Genomic DNA, 23,725 nt, shown 5'->3' with positions numbered 1-23,725 from the left:
TGCAAAAAGCCCTCGAACAGTAACCTCGTTCCATCCACAGACATGGCAACTCTCGGCACACGGCTCCTTCAACGTTTTCACCCGTTCCGTTTTCACTCCATCTACCTGGTCGTCTGGCGCCACTTCCTCCTCGCACGGGCCGAGATCGCCGCCGTTCACTTTCATTGCTCGCTCACTTCTCTATTTGCCTCCCACTAAAGTCTGACGTGAAAAGACCCAGCTTTGTGACCCACTTCAAAACACACGCACCAACACGGCCGTGGCAGGTCGTACAGTCCTTTATTGAAAAGAATATTGTGAAGAAACACTTTTAAAGTGAGGGGAAACGTCCTGTTTGGCTGTTCAAGCATAAAGAGAAGTCATAAATGATAAGCTGTGATAATACTGAATATAAAACAGACTTGTTAATAAATTAACACACACAAAAACAATAAAACGAGTGCACATCCATTCTGGTGACAGATGTGGCACTTTGTCCTAAAATCACCCGTGGATGCACGTTTTTGGCCTGTCCCCTTACCCTTCTTAAAGAATTCATACATACATTATATACTACATATACACAACTACAACTGATTCCAGTCCCTTTGCGATGCACGTTTGGCCTCCATATATCTAGATAAATAAAGACCTGAGGACCGGATCAGCTCATTTAATCCAGACTAATGCTACTCTCTAATCTCATCAAGATTAAACCAAACGATCACATAATGGATGTATTTAAAAACAGAGCGAGACTGACAAAGTTGCCTTTGTTCACAAAACACACGAAACGCCCACGCTCTCATATAAAACGCACTTTTGTTTGCTTCTTGATGGTGCTGAGAGAAAAGGGTGGAGTTTGAGGCAACGAGCTGGGAGGGTTGTTCAGGTAGTAGTTTTTTAATAAGAAGTCTTTCAGGTGGGAAGAGGGAAGGAGTAGCTGTCTTCGTGCTGCCTGATCACCGCTGTTTGAGCAGGGCTCTGTACATGGCGAAGCCCAACACGGCGAACACGGTGGCGCCGACGCTGGCTCTCAACCAGAAGGTGGAGTTCTTCAGGTCCGCCTGAGCCATGTGCCTGACGGGGGGGAGACCAGAAACAGACGCAGAGAGTGTGAGGGAGGAGAAAGAAAAGCAGAAAAACGTTTCTCTGTCACAGCGGGGTGAGCACCTAAATGACAAAGCAAAGCCGTGAGCACTCCGGTAAAAATAAAACAACTTCCTGAATTTGAACCACAAAGCATGAAAGCATGAAAACCCAATGATCCAGACTGAAACAGGAACACGGGCTTTGTTTTGACATTTGGTTTGGGGAACAGCGTCGAACACTACAGCAGAACAGGGCTCCGAAGAGAAGCAGCTCGCGTTCACAGCAAGAGGAACAAAACTACATTTTGTTTAGGAGCAGTCTTAAAGGGAAGAATTAGTCTGAAAAACAGAAATATTTTGGTCAGGTTTGTTTTTGTTTTTAGGCCATTTTGGTATTTAGTAAAATATTTATGCAAGAGAACTGTTTAGTTCCGTAGAAGTTCTCATAAACTATGAGGTGAAGAAGTTTTATATCAGACGAGGCAATAAGCAGGAATCAAAATCTTTCAATCTCAACTGAATTCACGTTGCCAGCTAGTTCTGTCGCGATAAATCAATTAATCAATTAATCGCGTGATAAATGAAAATGATCAACCTCATTTTTATATATCAGTTTTATCGTTTCTTCGTGTCTCTCTCTTTCTACTGAAGACACTGGATGACAAAAAGCTCAACTCCGGTGCTCTTCACTGACCCCTCCCTTTCTCTTTAAAATCTGTTTTAACTGTCCAAAATCACGTTTCTGGATCGATGAAAGCAGCTAAGCTACGAGCTAAGCTAACAGGCCGACCTCAGGGAAAAACCTCGTCTTGTCGAAACTCCAAAATTCACGGTTGAAATTTGTGTCTTCGTCTAAAAAGTTCTTTTCTCTGCAGAAAGAAGCTGAGAACTTTTTTTTTTTTATTAAAAGCTTTGGGTGAAAAATGCTACGCTAAACAGCTCAAACCACACAGAGCGTCCGCCATTTTGAGAACCGAAGAGAGACAGCCCATGTCACGTCAAGGAGCCTCCCTCCCATTTTTCTTAAAGAGACATGCTGCTCGCTCTCTCACTGTCCATCCTTCAGTTCAAGCAGTCTCATACTGCCATCTGGTGGTCATAAAATGGTACTACGTGCAAAAATTAACCAACATTTCTTAAATGTGACATTACTAATTATTGTCAATTTTCAAACAATATTATTGTTTATAGCAATAACTTCTGAGACAATCGCCCATCAAAATGTGTTACTGTGACAGGACTAGTTGTCCGGTTTAAATGTGTGTGGTCTGAGCCAGCATCCTGGACGGACAGGTTACTGAAGTGAACACAAATCAAACGGCAGCTTGAGAGGCTAAAGTGCTCACATAAGGAAGGACTCATGCATTCTTTATTTTAGAAGTTTGTTTCGAACTGTAAAGTGTTTATTGCATGACTGCTTGCAGAAAGATTGTTTAGCAAAAGATGATTATCAAATTTTCCTCATGGAGTCTTTGCAGCTTTAGAAAACTGGGTTAGATGGCAGGAAAGCCAAAGTAAACTTTCAAAGAGTGAGAATCAAATGGAGGCGGCAGAAAAATTAAACTAAAATAAAGATAAACACATCGCCAGCTCGCTAAAATACAAAGTCAAAACAGCCCACAAGTCCAGGACGCTTTTATTTTCTACTAAAAACACAAATTATCTGCACAAAATGACACCACAGCTAAAAGGCCTAAAATAAAAATATTCCAGATATTCTGAATAACTTGAACTTTCTGCCTCTGATCTTTCTGGACTCTTCATCTGAGGCTCTCATACAAACGCACTCCTCCATGTTGGAGAGGCTGAAACTTCTGACTGAAACCCTCCTCTGACGGCGAGCAGCACCAACCAAGCTCCACAGCCGACCCACAAACACAGAACCACCGTCACACAGAGCGGACCGAGCGTTCAGGACTACCAACACTGCATCAGGTTACATTATCACGTGTAGTATCAAACCTTTAAATCCAGTCCAGATGATTTGATAAATCTCTGTATTTAGCCACTAAATAGAAAAATATTTACATTTGCCAAGTTTTTGTACAGAAATTAACCTAAAATTCTTAATTGCTACTATTTTTTACTTGCTAAACTAATAACTAAGAGATAGTTTATGATGTGCTACTTTTGTATCTCATCTTATTTTTATGTTTAATTATGATTACACTGGTGATAAAGTGGCTAAAATAAAACAAGTGTTTTACTTAGTTTGATACAATATCAGTTTTTGTGTGCTGTTTGAAGATAAAGGTGGACGGAATTGTTTTATGATAAAGGGTAAAAAAAAAAAAAAAAAAAGTGTATATTTGTAACCTCAGAGCTAAATACTCTTAAATCAGCATCTTGACAGGAAAATTATTTTTTAACACAGTGTTCTGGACACACTGATGCAAACGTTTTAGTTTAATAGAAAAACTTTTCTCCATCGTGGTGAATAAATGTTCTTAACCAGCAACAAGAGACGCACGGTTAAATGTAACGTTGTCAGTACCGCCCAGCTCCGTTCGGATTTTATAAACATTAAATTACAAAGAGCTCAATTTAAACCAATAAAAGCAGAACACACGCAGCCACAAACAGCTAAAATAAATTAGGTATGAAAACCATGAATACATCCGAGTGTGAGGCTTTTTATGAAAACACCGCATCTATTTTTGTTCTCATTACTATGAAGTATGAAACGCATAACCAACCTGCAGTACTTTTAAGTGATACTTGTACCTCAAGTCTGTCTAAACTATTTCTGCTCAAATTTTCTATTCCCTTGAAATAATCATGTTGCAAACTGAGATTATGATGTCAGCGGAATAATCTCACTGTGGTGGCTCAGATCCTTCCTCTGCCCTCATTAGACTCGTGTAATTAACTACTTTAAAATCTGCCAGAGACAAAACACGAAACAAAATTAAAAGTTAGTGCTGAATGCAACACAACATCAGCCTGGATCTATTTAAGGGTTAACTTTACAACAAATATCGACACAAACTTGCAAATATATCACAAATTTCTCCCCAATTTTATTCCCTACACCACCTTTCACACCCTTATTCAAAACACCTCCATATTACCACTAGGGGGCAGTGTTTCAGTGACAAACTGAGCTTTTAGTTTAGAAAACAAGTTGGACAACATGCAAGAGGAAAATGGACAGCCAGAGACATGTAGTGGACACCTACAGACAGGGAGGGAAACAAAAACAGAGATGAGGGTAAATGAGGACAAAATGAGTCGGAAAACAAAAATCAATTGTAATTTGAGTCAAAGAATAGTTTAAAAGACAAGAAGCCTTTTAGATAATTTAGTTTGTAACATAAAAATCATGCAGACAAGAATGAAGTTTTCAGTAAAGAATGAAACAAACACAAGACTTGATCGTGTTTTTCTCATTTTGTATGAAAATGATGAGCGCATTAGTCAAAGTTTACAGTTTGCATATCCACCACAGGTCAGGAAGCAACAAACATTTGTCAAATACAGTTGAATCACCGTTTTAGGTGAATTAGAAATTAACACAACACTATTAATAGTTATTAAACCACTGCATCGCACATGAGCCACCGCAGAAAGGTTCCTACAAAAAGTTGAATTTAACTGAGAACAACCAAACCGTATTAAATTCAGCAACAGTCCGTGTGCTTTTTGCAAAGGAATTAATAGTAGTGGCTGAATTTCTTTGTCTCCACAATAACATTTATTTATTTTTTATCATGCATTGTTTTGACTATCAAACCTGTAACTATGTTGTTATACTTTATGTTGACTTGGAAACATGCTACTCCTGATAAAAACCTTATATCTTAATGAGATTACTTGCACAAAGGTGATATAAAAATTACAACTTTTTACCAAAATGCCAATGAACAATGCAATTTTTGTAAATCCAATGATTAATCCAGATTAGGAGATGATTTTTGATTCAAACATACTCGAAACCTTTTTCTGGTTGATTTCGTATTGGGTTCTCAGCGCAGCTAGAGTGAACAATCTACATGAGCTGATAGTTTAAGACCAGTTCAAACACCCAGTTTAAATATCCTGGTGCATGCGCAATAATCCAGGTTAAAAAATCTCACAAAGTTAAGTCAGGTCCTCTGGACGGATTAAAAATAAAACACCCAGTTTAAACCTGACAGCAGATACCTTCGCCTGCAGCTGCACATGTTGCTGAAGGCAAACTGAACTGGATAACGTCCCAGCTGCTGCAGGTAACATTAATGAAGACAACAGAAAATAATTGTTTTAGTGTATTTGTCAACAAATATCAGCACCAGACAAGAATAAATCTACAACTCCTTCACAGCTACAGCAACAGTGACTGCAACAGTTAGAATCTCATTCCTCCTACTTTTATTCCCTTTTCCCTGCAGTGGATATGCAGCATAAACCCGAGCGCCGGTGAGAGCTGAAGGAAAGCAGAGGAGCCGTCACCACAGATACCGAGCTCGGGTCGAAAGGATCGAGGATAAGAAACACAGAGAGGAGGAGCAGGGAGTCTACGTTACAACACTAGAGCTTGTTCTGTGAATGGACCTGTTGTAAACGACCCTGCGGAGCTGGGCCTTAACGCTGCGCAGCAGCTCCAGCTTCAGGAGGTTCTGACACAGGCAATAAGTGCACCTGTTGCAGGAACACATGCAGCGGAGACGGGCGGAGCTGCAAGAAGACACAAAAATGTGCACATTACGCAAAGATGCACCTGATTGCACACAAGAAGGGGGGAACGAAACTGTGGGGAATTAGTGATTACAGTGTAAGTTGGTGCCGTTTTGATCTATTTTACCACTTTAATTTAGAAATAAACTCAACGGAATGAAAGGAAACAAGAACAAAAAGCAAAGTAAGATGCTGGCAAATCATCACACACAAATAAATAAATAAACATCTTCAAAGTTTCTAAATAAAACCAAAGCTTAACATCTCTGAGAAACCCATTGAATTTGATTCAGTGTAATCACCAGGCTGCTGTAAAGCATCACTGAGGGCACAAGGTGAGGAAGCCACATCCACACTGAAAAGCTCCACACACCAAGTTTCCAGGAAAACGTTCTCGTTAAGTGAAAGAAAATGCAGTAACGAGCCTCACGAGTCTGTTTACGCAAACAGCTCTGCCATGTGGGAGCTGCATGACTGCGATCACAAAAACTGATCCAAGTAAGAACAGATGAGGAAAATTACAACGTTGTACTGGTTTAAAAAAAAAAAAAAAGAAGCTCTGATTGGTTTGTATTCATAATGAATGACATCCTGGACTGGTTTTGGAGCAGTGCTTGTCTGAGTAACGACACAAACTGATTAAAGACAGCAGGAGGTCAAACAGGAGGACAAAAGGTTGTTGTGATGTTTACATGCTCAACTAATTCATACAAACATGGCAGCAGCTCAACTCACCGAGCGTCAGCAGGTTTTTACAACTCACTGGGGTTAAAACTAAATCCTTGTGCAGCAGAATCATTTAAATGGCTGAGACTTTTATAAACCAAAAAGATCTTGTTTTTTTTTTACAAAAACAGTTCTGATTACTTTAAATTGAAATTTTACAATTTCATTATTTAGCTGTGTCTCTGAATAAAAGGGCTGCAGTGGGTTAATGTTTCCAGATTATTTACTTCCTGTTTGGGCCAAGTTCACCCTAAATCACCAGATTTAATCTTTAAGTCTCACTGGTCAGTGGATTAAGAAGATTATTTGTCATTACTTCTGTTTAAACTAACATTTTGCTAATTAAAATCCTGACCTGAAGCATAGCAAAATTAACTAAAGGGAGATTAAAATGCTAAATTGAGATTAAACAGGCAGATCCTCGTGGTCACTTATTAATCCAGTTTGTAATCTAATCTGATCAAAGAGCTTTGGGAAGTTAAGACACCATGCAGAGGGATTGACCATGAAATGTTTCCAACAGAAACAACACAATAAAAAACTGAAGACAAAAAAAACACCACCTTATGTTTTGGCATATAAATCAGGTTTTTGCATAGATTTATCAGTTCTGCGACTTATACACTTATAAACGTTTTTTTTCCCATATTCATAACGCAATTCTTGACTGACACTTTCAATTTCTAAGTACTGCAACAGTGAGTCCTCTCGTGCGCACTCGTTTCACTCATTTGGTGCAGGAACGCTGGAGAGCTAGCGGCTCCGGCTGCGATGGATGGTTCCGCTCCACCCAGGCGAAATTAAGCTGTTTGACCATTAAATAAATGCATAATAAATGTGATTTATATGCCGAAGCAACCTATAAATGTTTTTTCTTCCTTTTCATGATGCTTTGTTTGACTGATGCGACTTATACTCCGGAGCAACTTATACAACGGAAAATACGGTATTTGTTTTGGTTAAAGGCAAAAAATTCAGGAAATTATTCGTCGAATCCTGAGAAAAGTAAGCAGCTTCTTCTCTTCAGCAGAATTTCAGTCTCGAATATTAAAGGCTATATAGCAGCTGCTTTTAATTTTTGTTAAGATTCAACTTTTTCTCCAGGAGAGATGAAAGAAAGGTAAAGAAATCCGCCCTCCCAGAGGTGGGAAGTGTTCACTCAGGTTGTTATACTCACGGATACATGGCCATGGTGGTGAGTCTGGTGTAGAGCTCCTTGCTGGGCGCCTCCGACGTGTTGCATGTGAACGTCTGAGGCGGGTGGAGCTTGTGCTTGCGACAGAAGTCGTGCGGCGACAGGCTGTGGTGCTGCCGCGCCTCGTGCAGGTCTGACTTGGCTGCAATCACCACACAAGGCGTCTTGCTGTCGACGAAGTATTGCTGCGAAATGAAACCTTTATATGTAACTAAGAGCATCGATACATCAAACTTGTACCGTTTCCATCATCTGGAATATTCAGAGTACGCACCTTGTATACTTTAGCACAGTATTCAAAAGAGTGGGGATTGTTGACGTCGTACACCAGGCAGACCACGTCACAGGTCAGGTCTGTTTCTGACAGGAAGTCAACATCTGGCATCACCTCGTGGAGCTGAGCGCACAAAACAACAGCAAAGGGAGGAGTTAACTTTCTGAACTGACGCTTTAATACCACGTGATAATTTAGCAATAATCCAAGTCAAAGGGTTTTACCAGCAGGTATTTCTCCTGGCCGTAAACATACGTGGTGTTAATGGCATAGAACGACTTGTGGTCTTCTTTGATCCGTACCTGCCGCTGTGGTGACAGATGAAGTCAGCAACATTCATTCCAGACGAGCTCTGTTAAAATCTATTAGTTTAAATATCCTCGTTTAACAACAGGATACATTTGTTCAACACTGGATGCACAAGGTCTCCTCAAAATGTTGAATTTCAACCTCTCACTTACACCAGTCTTATAACAATTATTTTAATAGTCTGAATGCTTATGAAGCATTAAACTATTTCAACAAATCTCAAATCAAAACCTTCAGCTCGTTCAGGAGACAGCTGCTCTGACTTTTGTTATTGGTGTAACTTTAGCTTGTGATATATTTAGCCTTTTCTGCCATTTTTTTCCCTCATAGAAAATGAATTGAGCTCATTTTACAACCTTCACATCTTTAGCTCTGTTTACAACCTTTGATTGCTCCTTTCACATTTTGTTCTGCTTCAGCTTCTTTCAGCTTCTTTGGGCACATTTAAACTTTTTTCAGCTAATTTCAGCAGTTTTTTCAGTTGTTTTGTGCTCTTTCAGATTATTTCTGCTAACTACAACAGTTTTGTGCTTCTTCTAACTTCTTTATGCTAATTTCAGCTTATTTATGCAAGCGTCAGCTTTTTCTACTATTTCAGCTCTTATGCTAATTTTAGGCTTTTCAGCTAATTCCACATTTTTTTGCACTCATTTCAACTTTTTTCATTCATCAAAAATGTGCTCCCTCCACTTCCTTCTGGTAATTTAAGCTTCTTTCTGCTTTTTTAGCCACTTTTCATCTGCTTTGTTCTTTTATCGTTTTTGTTGCTGATTTCAGCTTTTTACAGATAATATCCACATTTTGTGCTCATTTCTGCTTCTTTTGACAAACATGTTCTTTCTGATTTCTTCTAATATTTTAAGCTTGTTCTACCTTGTTCAAATTTTTTCAAACTTTTTTTTTAAGCTAATTACAGTTGTTTTCAGATATATTCAAGTTTTTTGTAGTAATTTCTGCTACTTTCGGCCTAATTAACTTCTTTCAACTAATTTCAGCTTATTATGCTCCTTTCAGCTTTGTTCTGCTAGTTTCAGCTTTAGCTGTTTTGTGCTAAATTTAGCTTTTTCAGCTAATTCCACTTTTTTTTTCCGCTCATTTCAGCTCCGTCCACTTCTTTCTGGTAGTTTAAGCTTCTTTCAGCTACTTTCCAGCTTGTTTTTTTTTTGTTGTTGTTGCTCATTTCAGCTTTTTTGTAGCTAATTTCCCAAATTTTGTGCTCATTTCTGCTTATTTAAGCCTAATTCAGCAAATAGGTTTTATTTCTGCTTTCTTCTGCTAACTTAGGCTTGTTCTTCCATTTCAGCTACATTTCAGCATGTTTTTACATCATTTCAGCTGTTTTTCAGCAACTTCTTTAGCAATAAACAGTCACATTGCATTTTTGCAGGAAATGCAATCCCTCTAGTTTAGTTTAAATACATTTCCACCAGGAAAAAAAAGCCAATGTGTCATCTTTATTTTGAATTTACTCCAAGCAAACATCTATGGCAGTAACATCCACAGTTTCAAATTAACTTATGCTACAGCTGAAAATAAACCACCAGGAACAATTTTGTGTTTGAATGTACTTGTGTCCACGAGTTCACTGACCTGCAGGTTCCTGCCGAGGAAAGCTTGAAGGAAGCCGCTTTTCCCGCTGTCTTGTGCGCCCAACACGTTGCAGCGGAAGACGCTGCGCTGAGTCTGTTTCTTCTGCAGATCGATGCGCTTGTTACGCGTCACTGAAAGAGTTGCGCATGCAAATATTACAAATCCAGAATACGTATAAATAAAACATTGAGTAAATTCATAGCCGCTCACCTGTTATAGCAGCAGCTTGGGACTCCTGCTCATAGATGATAGAGTAGCCGAGGTAACCCAAATACTCCAAACTTCGCTGCACATCCAAATATGTTGTTAACCTGTGGAAAGAAACACGGACGAGTCATGATGAGAGAAATCAACAGTTACTGTACGTGAAGCAGCTAATGAGGAAATATGACTGCACTGAAAGCTTGGTGCATGTGGCACATTTTGTTGAGCATCTGTATCATTGGAAACACTCACGTCCACTGAGAGAGGTACCCCTGGTACGTGATCCATCCCTTATCGTTGGTGCACACTGTGTTGTTGACGTCTGGACCCCAGGGCATGTAGGGAAACACTTTGAACAAGTCTTTCACCTCCTCTGGTGACAGCGCACAGTCTCTGTCCTGGATATTACCAAATGCAAACACACACACATTTTAATACTTCTTGTTTTTAGACATTTTAAGATCAGGGAAATTAAGAAAAATGGTCACAAAGAAGACCTTCAGCATAGTAAGCATAAAAGAGGCCAGACACTTTATAAAAAGCACAAAAGCAACTAATAACTCACTTTATCGTGTTTGTCAAAGACACTCTGAAGGAAGAGGTAAGCATTGTGGTTCAGCTCAGTGGTGCAGTCAGGAGGGATCTTTACCCTGAAACAGACAAACATTATTTAAACAGCTGATTCTGGAGCTCCAAGTTTTCATCACTGTGGTCCAAACACAGATCCTGGTTCAGTTTGAGTTACAAAATAAACACTACCAGTAAAAGACAGAAAGTTAGGACGGCTTTAAATAACGTGAATGTTTGTGAAGAGTATTGTGATCCAGTTTTCTTCCATATGTTTACTGGCATCTTTCTTGTTCCACAATTTTGTGCTATTTCAATAAATCATACACCAAAACGTTCAGCTCTTTCAGGAGAAGGGTGCTGTGGCTTTTGTTATTGGTGCAACTTTAGCTTTTTGAAATATTTAGTGTTTCCTGCCACTTTTTTTCTTGTAGAAAATGAATTGAGCTCATTTTACATCCTTCACATCTTTAGATGCGTTTACAACCTCTTACTGCGCCTTTCACTTTTTGTTCTGCTTCAGCTTCTTTCAGCTTCCTTGTGCAAATTTAAACATTTTTTCAGCTATTTTCAGCTAATTTCAGCTGTTTTTTTCAACTCATTTGTGCTCCCTTCAAATTATTTCTGCTAACTAGAAAATGTTTGTGCTTCTTCTAACTTCTTTCTGCTAATTTCAGCTTATGCTCCTTTCAGCTCATTTATGCAAGTTTCAGCTTTTTCAGCTATTTCAGCTACTATTTAGCTGTTTTATGCTACTTTTAGATTTTTCAGCTAATTCCACTTTTGAAAAAAAATTTGTTTCAACCTTTTTCAGCCTAATTCAGCAAAAATGTGCTCCCTCGACTTCCTTCTGGTAATTTCAACTTTCTACTATTTTAGCTACTTTTCAGCTGTTTTTTTTTTTTGTTGTTGCTAATTTCAGCTGTTTTCAGATAAATTCACATTTTTTGTGGTAATTTCTGTTACTTTCAGCCTAATGAAATTCTTTATGCTAATTCACTTTGTTATGCTCCTTTCAGTTTTTTCTACTAGCTTAAGCTTCTTTTTTTTGCTATTTCAACTACTTTTAGCTGTTTTATGCTAATTTGAGCTTTTTCAGCAAATTCCACATTTTTTAGCTCATTTCACCTCTTTCCACTTCCTTCTGGTAGTTTAAGCTTCTTTCTTCCTTTTCAGCTATTTCTCACTAATTTCAGCCTTTTTTAGCTAATTGCTTATTTTTGTGCTCATTTCTGCTTATTTAAACCTAATTCAGCAAATATGAGTCCTTTCCGCTTTCTTTTGCCAAGTTAGGCTTGTTCTTCTATTTCAGCTACATTTCAGCAGGTTTTTAGCTAATTTCAGCTATTTTTCAGCAAGTTCTTTAGCAACAAGCATTCACACTGAGTTTTCACAGGAAATGAAATTTCTCTGGTTTGCAGTTACAGTCAGATCATTTCAAGTTCTCATAAGGATTACAGCTAAAAAAAAAAAAGAATGAGCTTGAAGTGAAGTTTCTGTAACGTCATAGAATGATAAAAACAACAAAAGTGTGTTTTCATTCTTCGTAGCAAAGAAATACAACAAATATTTAAATTACATTTAAAGTAACGGACTGTTAATTAATGACTAAATACTTTAGATTTAGTACAAATATGTGCTTTTATTTGTGTTAGTTCTTATCTGCTGAGCAGTTAAAGCAGCTATAGAGAAAATCTTACATGGGGAACAGGTACTCCTGTGTGAGCTCCAGGTCATCGTCGTAACCGAACCTCCGCAGCACGGTCCACGTGGTCTCGTGTCGACCGCGCTGTATGAAGAGAGTGTGCAGGAACAGGAAGCCTACAATAAAACAACACAATGACCCAGTCAATAATAATTAATTTTACAGTGTCCAACAGGCTGCAAGGTGTCTGTGAAGACAGGCTGACCTTTAAGTGTGAGTCCATTGTCCTTAACTCCGTCTGTCATGTTCCTCTTCACCACATTCTTCACATCCTCTAAGGCCTGGGGTGCCAGTGGTGTATTGAAACACGTTCTCTGTGTGAATATAAATCCAATTATGTGTTAGCATAAAAACATTTTGCATAAAAGTAGCAAACCTGCCTTCATTTTCCTTACTATAAAACCACTCAATTTTATGCAAATTGTCACCAATTCATCTCTTAAGAACACAATCACATGAGTTATATAATTACTTTAAATCTTACACGTGTTGGAGGAGAGTCACCTGAAAGAAGTTGAGCTCGTTGTCATTGAGGATCCCATCGTTGTCCAGGTCGGACACTTTAAATATTCTAGTTAAAGCCTTGACACAAGAAGGTTTCAGCTGGAAGACAAAACAAAAACATTTAGTCATTCCATGCATGTTCATCTAAATCAGCTAGCTGAACAGGTGGAATAAATCAGCTTCATTTCCTAACATTTACTGAAGTATCGGGTAACTTTCCCTTGAAAAACCGAACAAAAATAAATCGCTACGCCTCCCTTAAATTATTTCTAATACAAAGCTACTTGAAGCTGAAGTTAAGCAGCTGACGCATCCAAAATTTGTTTTTATGTGAGGAAACGTGATGAAGCCTGTGATCAACACCTTCCCTCCAGCTAGCAGCCAAATTAGACTTTTCTGATTTTACATTTTACAATATGAAAACAACTATTATTAATATTAACAGTACTGATTAGTATTTCTGATGTATTTTAAATGACGTCTAGGTTTACCCTACACAGCTTGCTACTAAATAATTCTGTAATCAACATTCCCTCTGTCAAGCTCACCTCCTTCTCCTCCGGGCAGTACAGAGGTCCTGTCGGGTGGAGAACAGCCTTCTGGGCGTAATAAAAGAGCTCAGAGATGTTCTTAAGGTTTTTTGCCGAACACTGAGAAAGATAAAATAAAACAAACTCAGTCCAGTTCTTGTTATTGTCATGTCAACTACAGAGCTCTGAACTACCAAAGAACAGAGCTCATGCAGCACAGACTGATAAATAATCCAGTTATTTTCATCTGTTGCTGCTTTTAACTTTAACTTGACAATCCAAAACCAGATTTTGTATTTTTTTGCCCTAACTGCATTAATTATGCTAAATTAAATCAAGCCACACACCAGACATGGCTCTAGTGTAAGACTTTATTATATTAAAGATGCTTCAGGTAAACCACCGTACTTCACTACTTGATCATCTGAAGACTGGAAGAGTGACTGAAAACAAACTACAGTTAATTTACTGTATTTTCCGGAGTACAAGTCGCATCAGTCAAAAAAAGCATCACGAAGAGGAAAAAAATATCTATAAGTCGCTTCGGTGTATAAGTCGCATTTATTATGCGTCACTGCTGACCCATCGTGTTTATTATGCATTTATTTAATGGCCAAAACAGCTTCATTTTGCCTGGGCGGCACCATCCATCCATCCATCGCGGCTGGAGTCACAAGCTCTCCAGCGTTCCTCCGCCTAGAGCTGTCATTTCTATCCCGAACCCGGAGCCCGGCCGGGCCATAATAATGTACTTAATGTGCAGGTCGAGCTGGTGTCAGGCTTTTGATTGTATCAGCGGACGCGTGCGGCTGACGATCCAATTATATGGCAACATGTCTTGCCATACAATCACCAGCCGCACGCAGCTGTTTCACTGCTCGCTGACCGGCCTTGAAAGAGGTAAAAAAAAAAAAGTTAATTTAAGCTTCAGATGGGACTATACTGCCAGGCAGCGATCTGTCAAAGCCCAAATGGACGTTCATTCAGCCGCTTAACTCAGCGGACGTGCGCGGCCGACGACCCAAACAGGCGAGATTCTAAAATATCCAACATGTCAGAGCAGGGTCCGTGTCTGAATAATGCAGAATGCAGGCAGAAGCAGGGATTTAATGCGCTTTGACAGCCGTGAAAGGACAAACACCCCCTCAGCTCCGATCTTCTGCCCCCTTAGCCGTGTGCGTCCGCCGACTGTTAATAACTATATAAGCAGTCAAAGCTTAATTAAAAATGTTGGGGGATTTTGGGTTCGGACCTGTAATTACTGTTAATTCGTCGGGATGGGTGGGGTTCGGAAATGATGGCTACGGGCCGGGTCGAATTTTTTTGGGCCCGAATGCAACTCTAGCTCCACCTGCACCAGCTGAGTGAAGCGAGTGGGCACGGGAGGACTTGCTGTTGCACTTCTTTGAAATTTAAAGCATCAGTCGAAAATTGCGTTATGAATATGGAAAATAAATAATGTCTACAAGTTTCTTCAGCGTATAAGTAGCAGGACTGACAAATCTATGGGAAAAAAATGACTTATACGCCAAGAAATACGGTAGTTTTGAACAAGAGCTTTGACTGGTGTTTGAATAATTATTTTTCATGTTTACTTCTTTTTGGTGCAGCAATTAATTAAAAATAGCAACTTTACATTTTTAAATGTATGCATATTAATGTTGTGCATATGTATCTTGCGGAGCTGTGAATGTTACAGACTACTTGACAAATTAAAAAAAAGTGAAATAAATTAGGATTTTTTTTTATTTATTTCCAGCCCATTGAGCGTACCTTTAAATGCACTCAATTTCATAAATTAATAGTTAATTTGCAAATCACTAACTTCTATCCATGCAAACTCTCTATTTAGAAAATTTGACAAAAAAAAAAAATCTTATCTGGTTAAGAGTCTAAACGATAACAAAATTACTTTTATTTTGTGATATGTGGAGACTTTTACTGAAGAGCGAGTTAAAAAAAAAAAACTTCCTCTAGCATCTAAAGTCAGACCGGATAAACCAGAAATCTAATGTGTGCCCAGCCTGAACGCTGAAACTGCAGGAAAACTCCGGGTCACTTCGTTTTAATACAAGATCGGTGACGGCCCAGCTCTGAGGCAGCTGCATGTGCAGATCCTCACGTCCTCATCTTCCCCTTTTAACTTTGTAACTAATCCGTCAGGGAGGCATGACTGAGCCGTCTCCTGCAGCCGAGAGGAAACTCTAAATTGAACAGTGATGCAGGCAGATTTCAGCCGCGTAACGTGTTCAGACCGTCTATCAGCAGGTTTTAACCTCTGAGCTCAGGGTGCGGTAACAAACTCATTATGACTGAGTCAGAATGTAAACAACGTCAGGATCTGGACTCAGAGCTACAGAGGGTTACCTGCCTCACTCCAACCTAATTTTGACATATAACCGACATCCATTAGTGTTTATGTACAACAATAAGTTTTGACAGCACAACACGACTCTTTTACCTCTACGCAGGTCTCTATATCCTGGTACTGATTCATGATGGGCAGGATGGTCTCCATGCTGCTGTGTTCCACCAAGTCGGACTTGTTTCCCACAAGAATCAGAGGTACCCTGCAATAAAAACTGCTATTATTTATGAGCAGTAACAGGTAATTGAACAACATAAAATTTTATCAGCAGCTCTAAAAAAAAATCAACAAATCACAAGAACAATTGTGTGTTTGCATAAATTCAAAGGTGTTCTTTCCTGGTTTGCATTTTTATAACCCTGACACACAAAACGGGTCACATTTATCTTTACTGCATGACATTAAATTAGACAAACAATAATGTAACGAGAACAATTGCATTTCCTGTGAAAAGGCAGTGTGAATGCTTATTGCTGAAGAACTTGCTGAAAAACAGCTGAAATTAGCTAAAAATGCTGAAATGTAACCGAAATGGAAGAACAAGCCTAAGTTAGCAGAAGAAAGCAGAAAGAACATATATTTGCCGTTTAAATAAGCAGAAATGAGCCCAAAAATTAGTAAATTAGCTAAAAAGTTTAAATTAGCTAAAATTAGATGAAAAGTTACTGAAAAGGCAGGAAGAAGCTTAAACTACCAGAAGAAAGTGGAATGAGCTGAAATGAGCTAAAAACACGTGGAATTAGCTGAAAATGCTAAATTTAGCTTTATTTGAGCTAAATTCAGCTACTATAGCTGAAATAGTAGAAAAAGCTGAAATTAGCAGAAATAAACTGAAAGGAGCATAACAAGCTGAAATTAGTAGTAGAAAGAAGTTATTTAGGCTGAAACTCGCAGAAATGACCATAAAAGACTTGAATTTATCTGAAAACAGCTGAAATTAACTAAATGCTAAAACATTAGCTGGAAAGGGAATTAGCAGAAGGAAGTAGCGGAGAGAGAATAATTTTTCCATATTAGGCTGAAAGACGCTGAAATGAGCACAAAAAAGTAGAAATTATCTGGAAAAAGCTGAAATTAGCAACAACAAAAAATGCTAAAAAGTAGCTTAAAAAAGTAGAAAGTAGCTTAAATCACCAGAAGGAAGTCGAGAGAGCACATTTTTGATGAATTAGGCTGAAAAAAGTAAAAATGAGTGCAAAAAATGTGGAATTAGCTGAAAAGCTAAAATTAGGATAAAAACTGCTAATTAGTAGAAAAAGCTGAAATTTGCAGAAATAAGCTGAAATGAGCAGAAAGACGTTAAAAGAAGCACAAACATATTTTAGTTAGCCAAAAGAATCAGAAAAAAGCACAAAACAGAAAAAAAACCTGCTGAAATCAGCTGAAAGTAGCTGGAAAAAAGTTTAAATTTGCACAAGGAAGCTGAAAGAAGCTGAACCAGAACAGAATGTGAAAGGAGCAGTAAAAAGTTGTAAACACATCTAAAGATATGATGGATGGTAAATGAGCTCATTCATTTTCTATGAGTAAAAAAAAAAAAATGGCAGAAAAGGCTAAATATTTCAAAAAGCTAGAGTTGCACCAGTACCAAAAGTCAAAACAGGATTGTCCTGAACGAGCTGAACGTTTTGATCTATGATTTGTTGAAATAGCACAAAAATTGTGGAACGAGAAAGACGCTGAAAACATACGGGAAAAAAATGGATCACAATAGTGTGAATGCTTCATAAACATACACACTATTAAAAAGTAACAATAGCACATAAATAACAGAGAACTAAACACATGTACGTACACACCTGTTATCCTTATCTATTCTGTCGTTTATAAGAGGAATCCAGTGACTTGTAACCTTAAGAGAAAGAAATCACATGTTTAACAGTTTAACTAAACAAATTAATATTTTATTCACGTGAAAAAGATTCACGTTCTTCAGCTTTAAGACTCAATGCAGGCCTGATGGACTGCACTTCACTCACCTTTTCAATCGACTTCTTGTTGTTCACTGAATAAACGATGCAGATCACGTTAGCCTTTAAAGACAAACACAAATTACTTTATGTACATTTCTATACAGTAATTAAAAAAATGTAATGTAATTAATACATTTAATTAAACCTACCTTAGAGATTTCTTGATAGAGCTGCTCTTCTGACTGTTCTGCTTCTAAATGTGTTAAAAATATATAATGTTAGACTTTCCTGGTAAACTAGTTTAGATCTAAGGATTTGCTCATAGAACCTTCCTACAACCTGGAAATACTTGAAAGACCTAAAAATGTCCACAGAAACATTAAGTTTACAGTCTAGAAATGTTTGAGAGGTGTATAAATAATTGCTGGTGCAGCTTCAGAGATAAAGGAAACCACGTTCGCACCAAGCCAACATGATTTAACAACAGCTGGGATCATTAACGCCTCCCTTTAAATGTTACAACAGGTTATTTTGAATCTAATAACATCTTGTCATCGCATCATTTTCTGTGTCTATATCTGTGTTTGTAGTGATGGAGATACCTGAGTAGTCCACAATGTGTGTGGGCACCCTCTCCGGGGTGACATCAGCTGGAATGGTTATCTCCTCAGCTCTAAGAGGAACCTGAAAGACACATTTAGGAACAAAAACAAGCATCACGTGGCTGGTACTTTTATTATCTGCTATATGTGTGCACAAGCAGGATGTGTGTGTACAAAACCAGCCACCAAAGTGATTTCTGGTATAACGCAGCAACTTCTGACAATACGTGCCTCATCAGGAAACTCCTCGCTGACCAGAGACATAATCAGTGACGTCTTCCCCACTTTGGCTGCAAAAGCACAATTAAAGTGGAGAAATGTGACCAGGAAGTAAAAATAGCAGAGAAGACAAATCAACACATTAAGTCTCGTCTTCTAATGATCTACAGGCAGGTGCAAACATAGTTTGAATTAAATCAAGTGTTTGTATTCATCAGCGATGCGAACGTTTGTGCAATCCAACTAAATAATTAATAACTTGTGACTAATATTTGTAACTGTATCAGTGGTTTGTAGTCCTTTTGCCTCTTGCTGTGTGAAGAAAACAGCTGAGTAAATAAACAAATTAAACCCTGCTGCTCTCTGCAGCGCACATCAGATGGCACGTAGCTTTTGGCTGCACCACTTCTCAGTAACCGTCCAGCTGGACTGATGCAGAAACTAAAAATAAATGGAGGCAACATGTCAGGAGGACAAGGTGGAGAAAAAGAAAATGGGATTAAATCACTGCAAAGTCCAGCAAAAAGGTCTACATTTTGTTATCACACAACTATTTACTCAACCCACTGTGGGTAAATAGTTGTTCCAACAAAACGTGAAACCATGAGCAAAGCCAACATTTCCATGGAATGATGCATAATACATTTATACTCACAATCTAATCCAGGAAACAGCTGCAGCCTAGCTTAGAAATGTGTGGCAGTGCTTTAGCTAATTAGAGCGATCGCCTCCATGGTTTTAGCCAAGACGTGTGGAAGGCTTGCATGGAAAACATGCAACTGCAATATTAATGTAGATTATTGTAACACCATCAGCTGTGATAAACCCACGTTTTGTTAATGCAATGTTCACAACTCTCTCAGGGGACTGGGGGGTTCATCTGATCGTCAGTTTTATACCACTTGCATGCAGATGTGTCAGCAGTTTTTGGAGTATAATGTTGATATGTACACACACTGATGTTGCACTACTGACAAGTTTCTTGTATTATTATGCACCCCTAATCTATGTACAGTTTAGATGTCTTTTAGACTATTTTCATGATTCTTGTTAAGAGTTTAACACATATATTGGTGAGTTCCTGTAAGAAAATACACATTTGTTGCAACAGTAAGTGCAAAGCTAATTTAAGAATACCAGAAAACAATACTAGCATGATCAGCAGAGGGATCCTCAGTGTTTCCTGGTACAATAATATGTTTTATATTTGGAATGGCAGTAACTTGATATTTGTATAAGCTGAAAACATAAATGATTCATGTTAGGTCTAATGTAGATACCAATAAATAAAATTAAAACTCTACTCTGGTCCATTCCTTTAGGCATTATTGTTTAACTCAAAACTCTTAATGCCAATTGTTCTCATTAAACTTCTATAATGGTATTTAACTAATATTTACTACAATGTAACACTTTGTTTTGCATTTACCATTTAAACAGTAAAAAGAGTATTTTATTTATAACAGCTAAAATCAAAATAAATAAATCAGGAGGCAGGTCATTAATACCAGAAACACTATGGACCACACAGCTCAGACTAATCTGACCTGTATTCTTGTTTGTTAGTTCGCTTTGTTCACATTTGATTTTATGCTTTACGTAAACAATACTCTCAGTAGTTTTTAAATTTGATATTTGGCACAGATCAAGTACAATTAATACTCCTTGCACATGTTGGCTAATCAAAACCTGGAGAAATACCTTAATTCTGGACGTGAATGCAGAAATAAATGGATGCTTAAAACCTTTACTTGAACAGAAACTAATTTTAATGCCTTATTTACAACGTAACGATGATTGCTAACTATGTGGGCAATAGCAGCATTAAAACCCCAAATCCAGACTTCAGACTTCATTCTTTGAATGAATCTTGTAGAAAAACCTGGTACTTTTACGGTCATCGTCCACTGCTCGTGTAGCTTCTAGCATAGCCACTTACGTTCCCCAACAAGCAGTATCCTCACGTCTTTTCTCATGTTTAATCTCGTTTCCCTCGGCAGAAAGGAAAGTCTTTATCGTTTCATGAAGTCCTCTGAAGCCGTCTTCCTCCAGCAGGAAACCCTGGGCCCTCCCGCCGCTGTGGAACACTCCTCTCTGTAGGACAAAACGGACAGACAGTTTCCGGCGCTTCCTTGTCCTTTCCCTGCGTTTTTCTTTGGATTACAAGTTGTCGACTCGGCAGAAACACGATTTAAACACTAATGTACCACCTTTAAGTCTGTATTTTCATATTAATAACAATCATTTCGGCGCCAGAAGATCATTTCGCAGCAGACGTATTATGCGCATGCTCAAACTTTAGCACCGGGTTTCTACGGAAAGCTCAATAGGACAAAATTGCTCGAATCTGGAAAATGAAACAGAAATACTGCGCTGCCCCCTTGCGACAAAAAGAGGAAGTGCATTTAATAACAGGCCGATCGGTTTTTTTTTTTTTTAATTAACTGCAGTCTAATATAATTGAATTTCATTGTATCGAGCTCTAATTTATTGAAATAAACTAAATCAGACTGCATGAAATTAGATTTAGGTTGCACCTTTTTAGTTTTTTATTGTAATGCTGTATGCTGCTACGTCTTAACATTAATTATTACATTTTATTTAATAAATAAAATACTGTGTAGCATTACTCTTGGCGCTGACATTAATAAAGTGTTTCCTTACAAAATTATTTGTTTTATTATTTATTTATTTATTTACATGGTGTGGTTACATTTTCATGTTACCCAAAATAGTTTTGTGATTTTAGCTTTTTTCCATGAGTGAGATGAACATGTATGCCAATTTTTCATATAATAAACCATACCTTTAAAAAAAAAAAAAGGTTATTTTTCCTAGCACAATGTCATAAATAATGTTCAATGGGTAATTTCATATTACATGTGTCAAAAAAAGTGTCAAAACAACAGTACATAAATTAGAAAATAGGAAATGTCAGATTATCAATTAGAATGTGCTGTGATACTTATCACATCAGAGTACAAGGGTGTTTTAGGTTTTTCTTTTATCATGCAACATTTTAAACAAAAAATTGAGACTCAGGTCAGTAGCCAAGTTAAATGATAGTAGTCAGAGTTTTTCTTCCAAAGTGTCAGGTCTGATTCTGAGCAGTGACAGAAAGTTGCAGTTCAGCTGTTGTGCTGCAGAAGTCCAGTCATTTGCATAATTGTTGTAATTTTCTCATCCACTTGTTCCACTTTTGTGTAGTTCATTTTTTTAATTTTACAGTTGCCTCAGCTGGAATGAGAAACAAAAGCTTCAGGGTGGAATCACATATTTGCAGAGCATAACATCTGTTGTGAGGTGCTGTGGAAAATTGTATGTGAACAAAAACACAAACTGACCGTGTGGGGTTAATTGTTTGTTAGGTGGAGGATAAAAACTAAAACTTGAAGCTGGTGGGATCTAAATTCATAGTCACATAATATTATTTGGTTTAAAAAATGTAGGTGTTGATTGATTCCATCAGTTATCAAGTTTGTCCACACCTACACTGCGGACAAACACATGACAGGAGTGTTTGTTCTGCTAAATTGGATCAGCCGGAGGGACATGCTTACTTTGCCTTCTTTTGTCAAATAAACTGATAACAATGAAAATGTAGAAATAGGTTTAAAACAGTTACTTAAATGTGTTTATTTCATACCTCTATTAAAAAAATGTTTTGTCTTTTTCAAATCTCAGAATTTTAAACTTTACAATCTATTTGAAAGAATGATTTTGTTATTCACCTGAAAATGTATAAAGTTATGTACCACAGTCTCTGAAGGCCCCCCACATACTCGGGCGTACTTCACTCCGCGGACATCCGTGAGGCGGACTCGAAGTGGACGTCCACAAGCCATGTCCACGCAAAGATCAATTTTTACGACCGTGTGCAGGTACTCGGTGTCGCACAATAAACTGCCCGGCGACAGACTGTTTTGTATGCAACACCAGTGTATTAAATTCCTCTTCTTAATCCCTGATCTGGATTATTGGCCTTTTCTTTTGTTGTTGTTTTTTTTTTGACAAGAAGCAAGCGATCTCTTCATCCTCGTCCGTTGACGTCATGACTGAAACTGTGAGATATTAAGGAATTTGTCACGAGAGAATTAAAATCAGACCCCGTGTGGCTGCGGGAGAGTCTGGAGATTTCCCGGTGGACTGGTCTGATGTGTGGGCTGCAGGACCAGTGCTCCCTGTTTTTTTTTTTTAAGAACTTTTTATTAACAAGATATAAACACAGAACACCGCTACCGCTGCTCCTGGACTGACAGCTGCCTCTACCCAGGGCTGCCGGCAGCACTCGTTTTTTTTTTTTTTGGAGACCTGTTAATCAGTCCAGTGGGCGTGTCAGCAAATGACCAATCGGCGACCTCAAATTGTCCCGAAGGTAAATGCCCCTTGCCTGCAGAGCTGGGCTGTAGCACATCAGGGTGTACACTCGAGTATGAAGTCTCAACCATCTGCGGACAGTGTGCACGGCGTCCACGTGGCTCTCGGAGTACACACAGTACGCCCGATTATGTGGGAGCCTTTACTCATGGTGTGTTTACAGCCAATAACAGAGACTTTCACATAAACACCAAACCAGAACAGGAGAATAACATGAAAAACCCATTTTCACACTCAAACCTAAACAGTCAGAAACATTGCACACATAATTCCTACCCAGCATGCTTTGCAACGTTCACATTTTCTCTGGGACGTGACTCTCTCACACATCTTTACTCTAACACAAACAGAATTATTACTGAGATAATATTGGTGATGACACACAGCAACTTTGTAGTTGGTCTATAAAAATAGTTGATCACAAAGGGAATTGCTAAAGTGAGTTAATTCATACCATACCAATTTATTTCTAAAGCACTTAAAATAAAACATAGCAGCCGTCTGAAGTGCTGTACAAAAACAAGATTGAAGCTCAGAGGTGATTGGGTTTTTTCAGTCATGGGCCCCAAACTTTGGAACAATCTGCCCCAACATCTGACACGCCACTTCACTTCCTGTTTTTGAATCTATGCTAAAAACACAGGTTTTCCCTGGCTTTTTACACAGGGTGACTCAATTTAGTATTTTATTGCTCCGCATTTCCATGTTTTTCTTTTGATGCTTTTAACTAATTTTCAGTACTACAGTTGTTTTTATTTTTTCATGGAATTACTCCCATTGATTTTATTGTTAGGCACTTTGGTAACAGCTGCTATTTTAAATGTCCTTTATAAATAAAGTTGACTTGGATTGACTATGAGTCAGGTTATGTTGAATCAATATTTTAGATCGTTTTTCATGTAGAAATTGTGCAAAA

The 23,725-nt window shown here is 38.2% G+C and overlaps 1 protein-coding gene across 2 annotated transcripts; it reads right to left on the bottom strand.

The window, feature by feature from the left end:
* Nucleotides 1–478: 478 nt before the first annotated feature.
* Nucleotides 479–20,749, bottom strand: rhot1a (ras homolog family member T1a). Of its 2 annotated transcripts, XM_037688340.1 has the most exons (20): nucleotides 20,372–20,749; nucleotides 18,445–18,503; nucleotides 18,214–18,295; nucleotides 17,821–17,864; nucleotides 17,678–17,731; nucleotides 17,498–17,550; nucleotides 15,792–15,900; nucleotides 13,349–13,450; nucleotides 12,801–12,899; nucleotides 12,502–12,610; nucleotides 12,292–12,412; nucleotides 10,590–10,674; nucleotides 10,277–10,422; nucleotides 10,031–10,131; nucleotides 9,821–9,951; nucleotides 8,146–8,229; nucleotides 7,922–8,044; nucleotides 7,630–7,832; nucleotides 5,604–5,726; nucleotides 479–1,059 (listed from the first exon to the last, which is right to left on the bottom strand). In XM_037688340.1, exons 1-20 carry the CDS (start codon nucleotides 20,406–20,408, stop codon nucleotides 942–944), a joined length of 1,983 nt encoding a protein of 660 aa, XP_037544268.1. In that variant the 5' UTR covers nucleotides 20,409–20,749; the 3' UTR covers nucleotides 479–941. The 2 variants fall into 2 exon arrangements, with proteins under 2 accessions (XP_037544268.1, XP_037544267.1); XM_037688339.1 differs by lacking the exon at nucleotides 5,604–5,726.
* Nucleotides 20,750–23,725: the final 2,976 nt, after the last annotated feature.

This window comes from Nematolebias whitei, chromosome 15, assembly GCF_014905685.2.
Source record: "Nematolebias whitei isolate Nwh7 chromosome 15, NemWhi1, whole genome shotgun sequence".
NCBI lineage: Eukaryota > Metazoa > Chordata > Actinopteri > Cyprinodontiformes > Rivulidae > Nematolebias > Nematolebias whitei.
This window is presented reverse-complemented; position numbering and strand designations above follow the sequence as displayed.